Below are 15,706 nucleotides of genomic sequence, written 5' to 3' on the forward strand. Positions count from 1 at the left end.
GCAATTTTCAGGGCACTTGATTTCTATCCATTCCTTCTGTCACTTTTGCTCTCATCTTATTGTTCAAATGCAATATGACTTAAACTGAAATTTTTAGGCCATTAGGTAACAGGAATTAATTATTCACCGGTTAAACAGAGGAACATAGCTGGTACAGAGTACTGGGATGCAGGGGACACTGTTCTTCCAGTTTGGCTTAAAAGCACTCTTGAGGAGTCTTAACTGAAACCATTGGAGCCATCATCTGCTTGTGCTTTTCATCCTGCTTCCAGAAGGATGTTAATGCCCTCTACAGCTAGTGGGCAGTATTATGTATTTACTTTCTAGAGAGGGTCAGGCACTACAGGTGTTTTGATGTAACAGACAGTTCTTGTTTCTCTTCTTCAGGAGTTTCAATGTTTGTCAGGAATTTGTGTCTCATTTAAATAATGGCAGAGTGGATTATGTCAGGACTTGTGTATGTAAGTGGAGTTTGATATTTAAAAACATGTAAATGGCTGAAATTCATGACAGCAAAGGCAAGTCATTTATCTAGAGTTTATTCCACATTTTCATTATTTGAATCATCTGCCCTGTCTACATGATCAAACTTGATTTTTAAAAGCATTTATTTTGAGATAATGACATCAGTAAGAGGGATTGGTCTCATATGAAGGAGTGGGTAGTAAAACAGCTGTCTTATCAGCCTAGTTACCAAATGACTTTGCTGACATGGTGTAGTTGTGTTGATTTTTTTACATCAATCCCTTACATGTCACATACGTGGCTGTGTGTGACTTCCCAACCAAAATCTAAGCACTCTGAGGGATAGACTTGAAACTGTTATAGGACCCTTCTTTTCAAGTAGAACGAGTGAGAAACTCTGGGACAGAATTGTCACATACTTGGTGTGATACATTAAGACTTGTAACAAATTACTGATAATAGCAACGACTGCAAACATCCTAGACCCACCTGACCCACACTTTGTATCATTAGCTGGAGTCTACTTGCCCTTGTCTCATTACGAGTACCTCTATTGGCCCCTGAGTAGGGCTGTGCCTCGGGAAGTTCTAAATTCCCTAAAAGTCGCATTATGATGAGACGAGGGTGCTTATCTTAAGGCTAAGAGTTTAACTTAAGCCTACTCGATCTTAAGCGGTGAGAGATTTACATCTCTCTGTTTACACGGTGGGAGCTGCAATCTGTACCTCAGGGCTGAGGTTCCACTGTTGCTAGGGACGGGAGGATGCTCCATGTGTAGCTAACGTTTTGGGGGAAACAGGGATGTCGCAGGAGCTGAGATGGAGATAAACAGCAAGAGGGTTGAGAGATGGAAGACTAAGTGAAAAAGAACATAGAGAAAAGACTGATATGTGGATACGGCTATAGAGAGTTGTGTCTGGTGGTGTTAATGCAGTAGTACAGGATGTGGACAGTTGTTGCTCTGTTTAGCGCTGCAAGATATCAGCAGAGAAGGCATATATAAGCCACATGAAACCTAATAGTGCTCTAGTACACGTTTCTTCTCCGCTTATGGGCGTGCTGCCGTGGGAAAGCCGATCCTTATTATTATCTGAGGTAAATCAAAACCTGGAATGACCCTCCCGTTTGAAGGTGCTGGAGCTTTCATAAACTAAGTTTAAATCTTGATAGAGGGAAACAGAATATCTCCAGGCTGGATTTTTAGGATTAATTATATGTGTGGCTGTGTGCTTTGGCTCTAGAAATGCCAGCTATGTCCAGCACGAGCCGCCTTCCGTCGCTCCTCTCCCCGGCAGCCCCCGTGGGTTCGGCTCGCTTGATGGGGACGGGCGCGCGCCGGGGGGCGATGCTGGGAGGGGGCGATGCTGGGAGGGGCGTTTGAGAACCTGCGGCTCCCGCGGGGCCGCGGCGGAGCGCGAGCGCGGTGCGCGCCGGCGTGTCCCGGTGCGCGAGGCCGGGCGCTGCCCGCGGCTCCCGTTCCCCAGGCCCCGTTTCCCGATCCAGCCCCGCCCTTCCCGGCGCGGGCGGGGCGGGGGCCACGCTCACGTGACGGCTCGCGGCCAATGGCGCGATCGCGTGATGCGCGGCGCCGGCTGCGCGCGCGGCGGGGGCAGCGCAAGATGGCGGCGGGCGCGTGAGCGGCGGCGGCGGCCGGGACGGAGGGAGCCGAGGCCCGAAGGGACCGGGAGGGGCCGGCGGGGCCACCGCGGGTGCCGCCCCCCGGGGGCGATGGTAAAATGACCCAGGCGGGCAAGAAGAAGAAGCGCGCCGTGAACCGCAGCATCATGCTGGCCAAGAAGATCATCATTAAAGACGGCGGGACGGTGAGGCCGGGGAGCGGCTGGAGAGGCCGGGGAGCCCCGGGCAGCGCGGCGGGGTGGGGGCGGCAGCGGGCGGGCAGGGCCCGGTGGGCCCACGGGCCTCGGCAGCCGCGCTGGTGACGGTGCCCCAGCAACTCCTGGGCCCGGGCTGGCCGGTCCGGCCCGTAGGGGCTGTTCCCGGGCGCGGGGCGGGGTTGGGGCGCAGGAGCGAGTGCGGCCCCAGTCGCTGGGCCCCGGCCCGACGGGGCGTTACGGCCGCCCCGGGGTGCGGGGCGTGTCCGGACCCGCCTCGCCCCGGCCGCGATTCGGAGCGGGGCCGCGCAAGGCGGGGGTGCCGCCGGCACGGATCGCCGTGCCCGTGGGCCGGGACAGAACTGGCCAGCGAGGGGGACACGCTCCAGCACCTGAGAAGTCCCGCAAAGGGCGCCTGGAAGAAGGATTTTGCGGTTCCTCACGCTGTCTTGCTTCCTCTTGAATACATAAATTTTAAAAAGAAGGGAAGTTATTAAGCGGTTTTGGCTGTTGGAGCTTGGGGTTTGTTTGAATTTGTGTTTTGGTTGTTGTTGGTTTTTTTTAAATTGATGGGTGGCATGACTACCGGTATATCGTTGCCTCTGGATTTTCTCCACTGTGTAACGTTATGCAGCTTCCGTGTGCTCTCTTCTAAATACAGTGTCATTATTTCACATAAGATACATCTTGACAGGCTAGGTTGCTGATACCCCTTCAGTTTGTCTTTTTGGAACAGCAGTGGAGGAAAGGGAGGTTTCAGAGTCACCATACTTGTTCGTTGAAGTGGTGGCCATCTGTATGGTTTACTTCAGTGTTAAGAAGCAAAACTAATTCCAGTGATGGCTGTTGGTGTTTTCCCGGACATGTTTTCCCTTTCTTTGTAAAGATGGAAATTAATGAGATTACTTTGTACAAATGTTAAATGCAAGTATTTTAGTATGAATAGTAGAAGCAGAGTAAATGCTGTTACTCAGGGGACATGGTGCTTCATCATTTCTCTCTGGAGTAATCATTGGTTAAGTTACAATATGCTTCCAAATGTCCTTTACCTCTCAACTTTAACTTTCTTTTGCTAGAGGAGAGGAGAAAGGATGTTACAATTAACTGCATTCAGTGATATTTGTAGTGCAGCATTGGGTGGCTCCCACCAGTTCCAAAAGCAGAATGCAAACTTGCGTTAGTTCTGTATGATTTTCAGTTTTTTAAAACAGTGGAAACATGGGCCATAAACATTAGATGGAAGTATGTAAATTGTTGGTAGGTAAGAAATTTCAGCTTGTGATACTTTCTGCTTTCAAATAAATGTTTTGGAATTTATTTGGTTTATATACATTTTTAAAGTTAAGAGGTCTGGTATAGCAGAGTATTCTTTATAATGACAGCAAAAACTTTATGCATGGATTTTTTTTTTTTAATATTTGCTGTTAGCCTTCAGTACTCTGTCCTCAGCTCCTTTGTTACCCAGCACATTGTGTGACACTGTGGGAAACAGGTACATGAAAACGTCCCCCATGTCTTGAATGTCTCCCACTGGCAAACCAGTAATTAATCAGGTATCTTCATGTACAGTTTCCAGACTGATTGGTTTATTTTGAAACTATTTGACATCAAAGAAAAGTGTGCGAGCCAGCAAGAATATACAGCTGGTTAATGAGGCAGTGGCATAGGCAAAAAGAGTTTCTGATGGGGAACCTCAGTCAAACCTAATGTAATTGTCACTGGTTCTGATGTGGAAAGGACATCTTCTCTCTAACCAGGAAAAAGGGCATTCCTAGAGCACTGTTTTGTGCCACAGATTTAGCTGGATGTAAATACGCTTTGCTCTGGGTGCCTGGTTGCAGAGAAGGGTTGCTGTTACTCTGATTGAACATCTTAGTTCCAGCCTGTTCACACGAGGACTCCATATCTTTTATCTCATATCAGTGCCGTCTGATTTGGTTGCACTTGGGTCATTACATTACATGTCAGCCCATTTATAAAGCACAGGGGTCAGGTTGGTAGAGTAGGACAGGGCTGAACAGCCAGTGCCTGCACTGTGCATGTTGGGGTAGGAGGGTACATCAGATTGGTGCTGAAATCTTGTGGACTGAATGCACATGAATTATATTAATGCACTGCCATTTATCTGCTTATTAATATCCTTCCCTTTCTCTTTCACCTCAGGAGCATTTTTGCTACTTTATAGTTGCAGCCACCTTTAAAAATGGCTATAGGGGGGATGATCTAAATGTCACTAAACTACTTTTTTTTTTTAATAGTACCTGTGGCAAGAGACCACTAGCAATAAGAAAGCAAGGAAATTTAACCCTAGTGATCTAAATGTCACTTCTGTTTGTTTCTGCCGCTGCGTAGTAAACATCTGTTGCTGTTGCTTACAGCTGGATGACATGGCAGAGGGCAGCAGTCACCTGCCTGTGTGTCTCTAAAGTCACCAGCGGCTCAGCTGTGCAGAACAGCCCCTGGTTTCGTTCTGCTCTTTCGGTCTGTGCATGTGGTCTGTGAGGAGCTGCCCAGAGCGGGACGAGGCAGCACGGGGACAGATGGCCCATGAGCTCATGTTTGCTGTGAATAGAGGTGCTCTTGACCCCCGTGCTTGGAGGGATGGGGATGGTTTGTGACACCCACCTCGCCATCTGTCATACCTTGGGGGGTCACAAGCCAGTAACATGACAGGAATCCAGGGGCTATGGGAATCAACCTGATTTTCTGATTTTATGACATCGAGCCAAACAGGTAATGATGATACTTAGTTTGTGCAGAGCTGGATAAATTTTTAACCCAAAGCTAAAATAAGGATTGTGGGTGGAAAGGGAAAGGAATTGTGGGAAGAGAAGATAATTATAGCCACTTTCTGTACCTAAAAAGACTGTTAATGTACCTCCTTAGGAGTGTAGGATGAAGAAATAGCAGGAATATCTGTATGGTATGTCTGTATTTACTGAAGAGGGCTTCAGAAAGAAAAAAATAACACAATTCTCTGGTACTTTTGTAACTCACCTTTTACATATTGATATGGTTACTTTTAAAAATTGTGATCTGTTTTAGCAAGAGGGATGAGTAGCCAGTGAGGTTTTCTGTATTTATTTCCTATGTTTGTTCAATAAGCTTTTTATTTTTTCTATATTGGAAATACTGGAATCTGGAAAGAAAAGCTAGGTATGGCTTGCATAAATCTCGTAATAAAAGAAAGACTAATATTACAGAACTGCAACTTGGAGTTGTATAGTATATGAGGCTGGAAGGCACCTCTGAACATCTCTGATCCAGCTACCCCACTGTCTTACCCCAGACAGGGTCAGCTGGAGCAGTTTGCTCAGGGCTGTGTCTGGTGAGGTTTGGGGGATGGAGGCTCCATACTTCACTGAGCAGCCTGTTTCAGGGGGTCCTTGTTCAAGGTTTAAGTAGAATTTCTTGTATTTCACTGTGTGCCTCTGGTCCTGTTACTGACACCTCTGAGAAGTTTCTGGCTCTTGTCTTTGCTCCCTCCCATCAGCTACTTACACACATTGATAAGATCCCAGTGAACCTTCTTGGGAAGCAGCCGAGGTCTTTAGGCTGTGTGTGCTCAGTGTAATAATGTCAGGTCTGATCACATCAGTACCACTCGTAGTAACTTACTTACAAAGCTGGAAGAGTACATGTTAAGGCAGTACTTCTGAGTTTAAAGAATGCATATGAGATTTCTGATGAGTTATTCATAGTGCCTTCGCATGAAAATAATTAGTGAACCATATCCTTAATTTGCAAATGTTGCACTGTGGCATGTTGTTTGACAGCATTGAGAGGCTACAGGATGAGCAGGTTGTCCCACCCATGCTCCTTTTGTTCTTCTCAAGAGCTACTTCTGATTCTACTAAATCACTGAAGAATTTGAAGTTCCTTATGTCAAATCTTTCATCTGTATCTCTTCCTGCATTTGAACACCCTGCATTCACTATTTAGGAAGCGATCAGTGCTGTTCCTGAGATTTGCTTCTGGTGTTTGTTATTTTGGTTTCTTTCCTGATTTAGAGCTATCAAAGTTTTGTAGCAGTGATGCCTTTTAGTAACAGAAGTGCTATAGAGCTGTTTGATAGACCAGGTAATTAGATTTTGGGATAGCTGAGTGTAAACACTACCATGTTTTGGAATCATGAAAACTTGATTCCATGTGGCACTGTGTAAACTTCAGCAATTTTCTCAAGAAAAATAAACTGATCTTCTAAAGAAGAGTCTGTTTTCCCTGTAGCATCCTTATTTACCAGACTGGCAGTATAAGTGGTTAATATTTAGAGATGGCAGTGAAGGATTCTGCGGAGTAAAATTAAGACTCTTGAGGACATTATCACCAAAGGGTTAAAAAAAGGAATTTCACCAGTTAGCTGGAGTAACTGTATTCCCAAGTTTTGAGTCCTGTTTAATTGTTAGTCCTTCTATTTTTAGTGTTCAAATGCATTTCTCACTACTCTGATAGATGGTTAGATGTTTTTATCACCTGTCTTTTCTCTTGTTTTAGCCTCAAGGAATAGGCTCACCTAGTGTCTACCATGCCGTTATTGTAATCTTCTTGGAGTTTTTTGCTTGGGGACTCCTGACAGCTCCCACTCTGGTGGTAAGTGATTCTCTGGAGCTTTTTCTCGCTGTACGGGACATGGGGCAGTTACTGCAAAGGCACTCGGCATCTTCTGAATTAAGTGAAAATTACGTATCATTGAGCTGCTCTGTTGTGCAAGTAAAAAGTTCTGTATTTTTAGATGGTATCAAAAATTTCAAATTCTTTCATTAAAGCAGGGTAATGGTGTAGCATAGCTGTTTATGTGCAAGTCTGCTAACACTCAAGCTTACATGTATTTTCTGATTGAAATCAATAAGACAGCAATGCAGTTATCTTTCCTTTCAAGTTACCACAAAAAGTTGGCACATTACAAATATAAAGACAAAAATACTTCAAATTTGGTAACATTATGCAAGCATGTGTATGTGTGTAGGTAAGGAGATCTTTGCTCACCTGACTGTGTTTTAAACAGAAGCTTCAGAGCACAGACCCTGTTGCACCAGTCAGAGCTTCCCTGTGATTAGTGAGACAGTCATACCAACATGTTTGTACCAAATAGTTTTGTCATGTAGTTGGTTGCTTTTAATTTGGATTTAATCTGTGAGTGACACATGCTGACAAATTAAAAGGAGCAAAGGCTTAAAAATCTTCAAGCAGGCTCCACCTAAAATGCAGTCTTGCTGCAGCTCTGAAAGCTGATGTTAACCATGAGCAGTGTCCCGGGTATAGATGGCACATTGGTTACTGAAGGGAATCCCTCTCACTGACACCAGTCACACTGAGAGACCTGCATTTCTGGGCTCTGCTCACCGAGCTGGGAGGCACTTCAGAATGTGAGGTGGTGTCTCCTCCCTCTCTCCGCAGTTCCCCAGCAGATGGCACAGTACCATGTGGAAAGTCTGGTCTGAGATGATTTTCTAAGTTCTCTGTGGTCTATTTAGATTTCAGACATTGAAGTCCCAAATTACCTTCCATGCAAATTAGAGATGAAATACATTATTTGTGGTTTGTCTTTTTCTTCCTCTGTATTCTGTGAAAATAAAAAGTACTGTGCATCATAAAGTTGGGTGTATCATGAGCAATATTTGTAGCTACTATTGTGTAAATGACAGTGTTCATATTTCTTCTCCAGGTTTTGCATGAAACCTTCCCAAAACATACATTTCTAATGAATGGTCTAATTCAAGGAGTAAAGGTAAGCTGACAGAAGTTAATCACAAGTACAGTTTAAAGTGAATGGTGGGAGGAACATAGAAATGAATGCCAATTGGGTGAAGTATTCAAGAGGTTTTTCAATATGGCTTTTGCAGTATAACTAAAACAGGAGAGTAAATTACTTGTAACAAGGCAAATATGCATCACTTCGCTTCTAGTAAGGTATTGCTTGGTCTGTATCTGCTGTTTGGGTTCAACAAATAAAAAAGGTAGTTGACTAATCCCAGATGATGCATATAGTGGTAAAAGTTGATAATTTTTTACTTAGAGCTTGTTGCTCCAGTAGGGTATTTTCAATTACTTAGGTTTATGTGAATTCTAAATAGATAAGATTATAAAACACAGTTATTAAAACTGCTAGTATGACTGGATGATCTGTGTTTTGACTTTTGCGTAGTTCTAGGGTAACAGATCTCAAATTTTATGTAACCAGACATGGGATAGAAGATCAGTGATGCTTGGTCACACTGCCTTTGATGCATTGCACTGAAGTCATTGACTTGAATCAAAATAGAGCCCAGGCTGCTCTCAGATGTGGTGTGGTCAGCTATCACAATTCTAGCCACTCAGTTCTAACTTAAAATGTTTTGTTCATTTAGGGCTTATTGTCGTTTCTCAGTGCCCCACTCATAGGTGCCCTGTCTGATGTGTGGGGACGAAAGTCCTTCCTGCTGCTAACAGTGTTTTTCACCTGTGCACCAATACCACTAATGAAGATCAGCCCATGGTTAGTAAATTCTTTCACAGTAGGTTGGCTCTTTCTTGTCTTAGGGCTGCATCTAATGCATATGTTTGTGGCATTGTCAATAAATGTTATTTATGGTTCATGGGAGGTTGAGGCTTTTGTATTACTTCCATGCAAAGTTGGGGGAACAGTCAAACTGAAGCAGCTGCCATGAGACCAAACACCTTGGTCAGAATTTTAACAGCTGCTGGCTTTGATCTGTGTGCTGTAAGCCCTAGTCCTGCTCCAGCACATGTACAAACACTGGGAGAACATTCTCCAGTAAACTGGGCAGGTCTGTAGTGTGGTCACAGTACTCAAATACTAACCGGCTGTGTGGAAATCAGAATCTGACCTTATATGAGTATGAAGTAACCATTTGTAACGTAAAATGTTGCTGCAGTTTTACCCTTTCGTTTCTCAAATTGTAAAATCCACCACCTTTCATGCTGTGTGCAAGTTAGTAACCTCCTAACTGGCTGGAACATCCGCCAGGCAGGCATGAACTCAGGATGTGGCAGCAGCAGCACAGCCTGCACTGATGTGGGGCAGCACCAGCTGTTCAGGGAGCTCTGTCAGCTTTTCCCACTTTCTCCCTGGTCACACAGGTTGTACTCTTTGTAAGGAGCTTGTTTCTAAGTGTAGATTAAAATTTCAAATGCCAAATGCTAGTGTCTGTAGCATAAAGATATAGATAATGTTGAGGCCTTTCCACGACCAGATTCTCAAAATACTGAAGTTCCTAATTCACTTTGGGTCGTAAATCAGTTGAATTTGTTAGTTGAACACCTCATTTCCCAGTAGTACTTAATCACAGCAGCACTTTGTTGTGTTACAAAAGCATGCTGTTTGTACTCGGTACACTGAGGAGGAGTTACTCAACTCTATCGAGACACATTCACATTAGCTTTATCCAAGATTATCTCAATAAATTGTCAGGATAAGTTGGACAGGGTGATTTACTGTTGAACTGCACTTGTATTGAATAGACCTTCTGTTTCTATTTGGCTGTTCTAACGTTTTTATCATGTTTTAGGTGGTACTTTGCTGTTATCTCCGTGTCTGGAGTTTTTGCAGTGACATTTTCTGTAGTTTTTGCATATGTAGCAGACATAACCCAAGAACATGAGAGAAGCATGGCCTATGGTTTGGTAGGTATTATTTTGGCTATTTTCCTGTGTTATGCAGTACTAAACCCTTCAGTCTGTAGCGCTTTTCAAAGCTGCCTGTTTGTTTCTTCTGTGGCAAGTTGATTTTAGTTTGGAGTCAGGTTTTTCCATTTAATTGTTCCTGTCATCCAGTCTTGTATATTTGGAATATTTTGCTTCTAAATTAAATACAGCTCATTTCTTCCCAGAGATATCGGCAGACTCCAGAGTTAATTAAACCCAGTTATGTCAGTACGTGCAAGAGTGCTGTGAGCCTCACATTGCTGTCCAGTTATCAGAAAAGGGTTTTCTTGAAAAACTCTGATTTTCTGAAACACAGAGCTGCTACCACATAGGCACAGTAAAAAGGCTACTTTTAATCACTGCCTGATTAAAATGGTTAGGCCTCTGAAGATGAGGAGGTGTGGCTAATAACACTGCTGACTTGTGTCACCGAAAGTCTTACCAGCTGTGCTTTGTTCCAGGTTTCAGCAACTTTTGCGGCAAGTTTAGTCACCAGCCCTGCTATCGGTGCCTACCTTGGTCGAGTGTACGGAGACAGCCTGGTCGTGGTCCTGGCTACAGCAATAGCCTTGTTGGACATTTGTTTCATCCTTGTTGCTGTACCAGAATCACTGCCAGAGAAGATGAGGCCAGCATCCTGGGGAGCACCCATTTCGTGGGAGCAGGCTGACCCTTTTGCAGTAAGCTACTTAAATAGGGAATATTTTGTTATTTGTAGATGTTGAGCTTCAGAGACAGGGAAGAGGCTGAATTTACTGTGTTTCAAGCCTAAAAACAAAGCCTTTTTTTTTAAAATTTGACCTTGTTCCACTGTTAATACTTTTGCCAGCAATCTTGCCAAATGTGCAGGGAATGCTCTGGTGGTACCACATAACAGCTTCACTGTCGGGCTTTTCAGATCCCAGCTAGGGATGATTTCTGAAAAAGGAGATTGAATGTTTTGTAATGTTTTATACTTTTTTCTTGCCACAGTCACTGAAGAAAGTCGGCCAGGACTCCATTGTGCTGCTAATCTGCATAACAGTCTTTCTTTCCTACCTCCCAGAGGCAGGTCAATATTCCAGCTTCTTCCTATACCTCAGACAGGTAATGTAACATTTTGGTATGGATTTGAACAAAAGTAAATACACAGGATTTAGGAAAGTTTTCCGAATTGCTGAGTTAGTATGAAAGGTGTAGATAACTAGTATAATTAAAAAGTTTCCAGCAGCTGATTTAAGTCCTCTTGCTGTTCTGTTTTTCTCTCTTTATAGAAAGACATGAGCTCTAAAACAATTTCTTGTATTTTGTAGTTATTTGCATTATTCTTGGACTACAAGGTTCAATATGTTAAAACCGGTTTTATTTTTTGAGAGAACTATTTAATTGTTTTCCATTTTTGCTCCTTTATTTTTGTATACTTATTTATTTAATAAAAAAACTCCAAACCCCATGACTTAGATTTTCCAAGTTAAGGAGGAGCTGAGTAATACTGGTCTTCTGTGTTGTGTGTTTCCTCACTGTGTTTGTGACATCCTGATACATGGTTTATGATTAATAATCAAATTGCTTTTTTTTAATATAGATAATGGGATTTTCATCTGAAAGTGTTGCAGCATTTATAGCAGTCCTTGGGATTCTTTCCATTATTGCACAGGTCAGTTATTGCTCTGTGTGTCATTGATTTGCTAAGTTCAAAAGAATGAAGCACTGTGGAGAACTTTGGGAACACTGTGGTTCCATAACTGTCAATCACCTTTTCTATAGCTGTTTTTTTCCAAATCTCTAACTATTGATTAACACTCTATAATAGATGAAAAAGTACTTGACAACCAGGGTTTGGCTCATTAATATCTGATATGTATTGTGTTGGGAAAACTAAATCTTTTGTGCATCAAAGAAGGGGTGATGGTTTGGTTATGTTACTTGCTAAATAATTGCTATTTTTTGGGTAGAAGCAACTACTGCTTCTGAAGAATTTTACTTTAAAACCTTTACTTGCATATATTTGTCATTGAGAATAAAATGTTTTCAGGGGTTTTGTTGTGTTTTTAATTGATTAACTCATCAACTCATCTGTGTTTAACATTTAGAATAAAATGTTATTTTTCTGATTTTATTTTTGTCACTTTTTCCCCTGTTAGACAATAGTTTTGAGCTTACTTATGCGGTCCATTGGAAATAAAAATACCATCCTACTGGGCCTAGGATTTCAAATACTGCAGCTTGCGTGGTACGGCTTTGGATCAGAACCATGGTAAGTACATTGCATTTCAGTCTCTGAATGGTGCAGTATTTGTCTGCATTTTACCCGTTATCCAAGGAAGACAGCCGAGTGTGTGTGAGGTATATCCAGCATTTATGTGCTCCCAGCAGAGCTCCAGCCCCGCCAGGCAGTGATCCCAGTGTGTGTTTTGCAGGATGATGTGGGCAGCCGGTGCCGTGGCAGCCATGTCCAGCATTACTTTCCCAGCTGTCAGTGCCCTCGTTTCACGGACTGCTGATGCCGACCAGCAGGGTAGGTTTTGTCCTGGATCTTGGAATTCTAGTCACAGAATACTGTGCAGACAGACACGCTGGAGTCTCGTCGTGCTGCTCGTTGGGCAGCCTCCTGAGCACAGGGCACCACGTGTTAAATCCACGTGGCTTGGAGGGTGCAGAGTGTGTGTATCACGTACTTGTGGCACAGAGGGAAAACCTTCATCAGGTCCCAGCAGTAGCAAAATATTCAGCAGACTTAATGCAGTGTTCCTTTTCCTCACTGTTGCATGCAGTGCTTTCTCTCTCTCGTGTGAGACTGTGACAGCAGGGATATTGTCTGTCTCCTGGGCTCTGAACGAGCTCAGCATGGCAAGTACTGCTGTGTGCTAGAGGCAGATGGAAAAACCACTCGAATGTACCATGACAAGCTTTTTGCACCCCTTGTTTATCGCTACACATAGTGCAACAGCATTTAGAGCTTTCCTGCTTGCATCAGTTTGAAGGGGAAGTGAATAAAGTCTTACTGATTCATTAGAAGTAGTTAATTATATATGTATAAATACAGATAGATGAGAACAGGGTATTTTGCTTTTCCCAGGTGTTGTTCAAGGGATGATAACAGGCATTCGAGGACTGTGTAATGGTTTGGGACCAGCACTTTATGGGTTTATATTCTATATATTTCACGTGGAATTGAATGAACTGCCCATGCCTGAATCACCGTCAGGAGGTAGTGTGGTTGCACAATACCATTTACAACAGGTATGTTTCTTTTTTTACTTACTGCTTCCAAAAAAAAGAAGTTAGGAAGGGATCATGTGCCCATCCAGTTCTTGAGTTTGATGCTGTGTGACGTTCAGTTACACTAACTGTAAGTGAAGGGTGTAGAAAGATGTTCTTGAGTCCGTCTTGGGCAGGGTTGTTGGTCTGTTTGTTTAACAGATGTATTGGTTTAGTTTAATTTTCCAGTAGATACAGCTGATAGTCCTAGACAACTGTGACCCTTGTGAGCAGAATACCTAGAGGGAAGGATGGACTGATACCAACAGTGTACCAGTGGTGCATGTTTTGGTTTTGTTGTCCTTTAACCAAGCTCTCTATTTTTTTTAGTTTCTAATAGATACTAATTTGTTTAGGAAACTCAGCAGGAAGAACTTGCCCTAGCAAAAGACGATGGCAGGCATTAATAAGAATCATGTGCTCCCTTGTCCTAAATCTTAGGATGTAACATTGTTTTCACATTTTTTGTAAAAGACTCCACTGTATTGACAAGTGTATCCAGAAACAACTCTTCCCACTCCAGAAATTGGGATAATTAGCAACTGTAGTCTGTTAATGTGCATTTAAGGGCTCCTTAACAACAGTAACACCACAACATGTTGTTTTCAGAATTCCATCATTCCTGGACCCCCATTCTTATTTGGAGCGTGCTCTGTGCTGTTGGCACTACTTGTTGCCTTGTTTATTCCTGAACACACAAACCTAAACGTACGATCCAGCAACTGGAAGAAACACTGTGGCAGCCATGGCCATCCCCACAGCCCACAAGCTCCTGGTGAAGCTAAAGAACCATTACTGCAAGATACAAACGTATGACGAAAATCCAGGAAGACCTTTTGGACTCTTTTTATCAGCAGTTTGGGATACACATTCCAATTCCATCAAAATGTAATTTCTTAAGGTAATCTTAAGAAGTATCTTTCTGCATGAAATCTGTAGGAATTAAAACAAAACAGGAGCTTTCTCCAAAGATGTTGCCATTGAACTAAAAACTTACTTGCTTTTATAAACAAACTGTTACATACTCGTCTCTTGCCATGAAATACTGTTACTGCTAAACTTAACTTTACATTCTAGTTCAGAGACAAAAAGTAGAGTCCAGGCATGAGCATGTGTCCTTCTGTTTCCTTACGGTGGTGAGCTTTAATTCTAGTCACGCTACGTCTCAATGAGACATACTGGCATCTGTGTGGACCCATTCGTTTTAAAATCTTGGGTCAGTTGATTCAAAGCCTTAATGTAAATGTACTCAAGTAGGAAGAAGGTAAATTGGTATCATTTCTTTTAAAAGTCACATGGCAGGTTTTTTTAAGTTTGTACTAATACAAAAATCACATGAGCACGCTTGCTGAACAGTAAAAGTTATTTTTTATGTAAGTGCATTTACTCTTTCTATTTTTGAATAAACGGTAGTGTCAAACACTTGTTTAAATAGTAAGTGGGTGTTTTGAGCCTACAAATTTTAATATTGGCTCTAAAACTCTGCTTTCCTACGCACCGTTTATTATACCACTATCTTTCTGATGTTTGCGTAATCATAAGGACCTCAAAACTTGAAAACACAGACTGAACTATAAGCTGATAGCCTTGAATCTGTCCGTGTGCTATATAGTGGCCTTTGAGGACTGTCACAATAACCCTTTTGCATTACAGAGCTAAAGTTTTAGTCCTAAATTTTCAGGACCCTTAGTACAGAAGAGAGCTTTATATACAATTACTGATGTGAATTTCTCTAAAAGTGTATATTTTTGTGTCCAGTTGTATTATTTAAGTGTTCCTTTGTATAAATTTGTGTATAAAGTATTGTATAGGTTTAAAATGTTTTCATCTCGTGGTTATTGCTTAATGCTTTTTTACCTTTGAACATTCACCATGGTTGACCAAGAGCAGGAAAAAAAATATGTAAATATACTGTTAATAAAGTTGAATATTTTAATGAATTTTTAAATAATTGTTAACGTCTCTTAAAACCTTAGTTGAAGTGCTGTAGTGCATGTGTGTTACACTTCAGCAGATGAGCAAAGTCAGCTGGAGTACAGGTGCAGCAGGTTTTATGTGTCAGATATAAAGCAGCCTTGGAATTATCCCTGCTGTCCAGCGGCACAGGCTGGCTGCAGCTGGCTCCTTGTTTCCTGGGGGATCGAAGGCAACAGGATGGCCATAGATCTGGGCTCCAAGAAACAGGTCAGTTAATTACACACAGCCCCCCTTTCCTGTGCTGCAGGGATCAGTCGGCCCTGGCCCACTATGCTTCTATTTTGTATTTGCTGTGAAGAGGCCTGGGAGACTGGAAAGCTGCCACCCTTTGATTGATAGCAGCTTATCTGCAGGTGGAGACAAACAGCAAGTTCAGTCACTTACTCCAACTGACCCTCAGAAATGGGGCTGTAAGCACAGGGTGGCTGCCAGGGGGGAATTTGTACAGTGGGTAGGGAAAGAAAACTACAGAACAAGGGTGAAATAAATAGTGCTGTTCTGGCACCTGCCTCATCTGGGAATTTCGGTACAATGGAGATGTTGGTTTA

General features: G+C 42.8%; 1 protein-coding gene across 1 annotated transcript; it reads left to right on the forward strand.

Annotated features, from left to right (window-relative positions):
• The first annotated feature begins 2,106 nt into the window (after nucleotides 1–2,106).
• On the forward strand, nucleotides 2,107–15,129 carry MFSD14A (major facilitator superfamily domain containing 14A). Its single transcript, XM_032696220.1, has 12 exons — nucleotides 2,107–2,288; nucleotides 6,792–6,887; nucleotides 7,963–8,025; nucleotides 8,645–8,772; nucleotides 9,806–9,920; nucleotides 10,403–10,621; nucleotides 10,914–11,027; nucleotides 11,506–11,577; nucleotides 12,065–12,177; nucleotides 12,341–12,438; nucleotides 13,000–13,163; nucleotides 13,791–15,129. The coding sequence occupies exons 1-12, from the start codon at nucleotides 2,202–2,204 to the stop codon at nucleotides 13,995–13,997; spliced, it is 1,476 nt and encodes a 491-aa protein (XP_032552111.1). The 5' UTR covers nucleotides 2,107–2,201; the 3' UTR covers nucleotides 13,998–15,129.
• The last annotated feature ends 577 nt before the right edge of the window (nucleotides 15,130–15,706 follow it).

Source organism: Chiroxiphia lanceolata, chromosome 9 (assembly GCF_009829145.1).
Source record: "Chiroxiphia lanceolata isolate bChiLan1 chromosome 9, bChiLan1.pri, whole genome shotgun sequence".
NCBI lineage: Eukaryota > Metazoa > Chordata > Aves > Passeriformes > Pipridae > Chiroxiphia > Chiroxiphia lanceolata.

Bases quoted from the DNA above. Each gene is read 5' to 3' on its own strand.
- MFSD14A (XM_032696220.1), top strand. From the start codon at position 2,202: ATGACCCAGGCGGGCAAGAAGAAGAAGCGCGCCGTGAACCGCAGCATC. The intron at 10,622-10,913 runs GTAAGCTACTTA...TTCTTGCCACAG, and splicing joins AGCAGGCTGACCCTTTTGCA to TCACTGAAGAAAGTCGGCCA. The intron at 13,164-13,790 runs GTATGTTTCTTT...TGTTGTTTTCAG, and splicing joins CACAATACCATTTACAACAG to AATTCCATCATTCCTGGACC.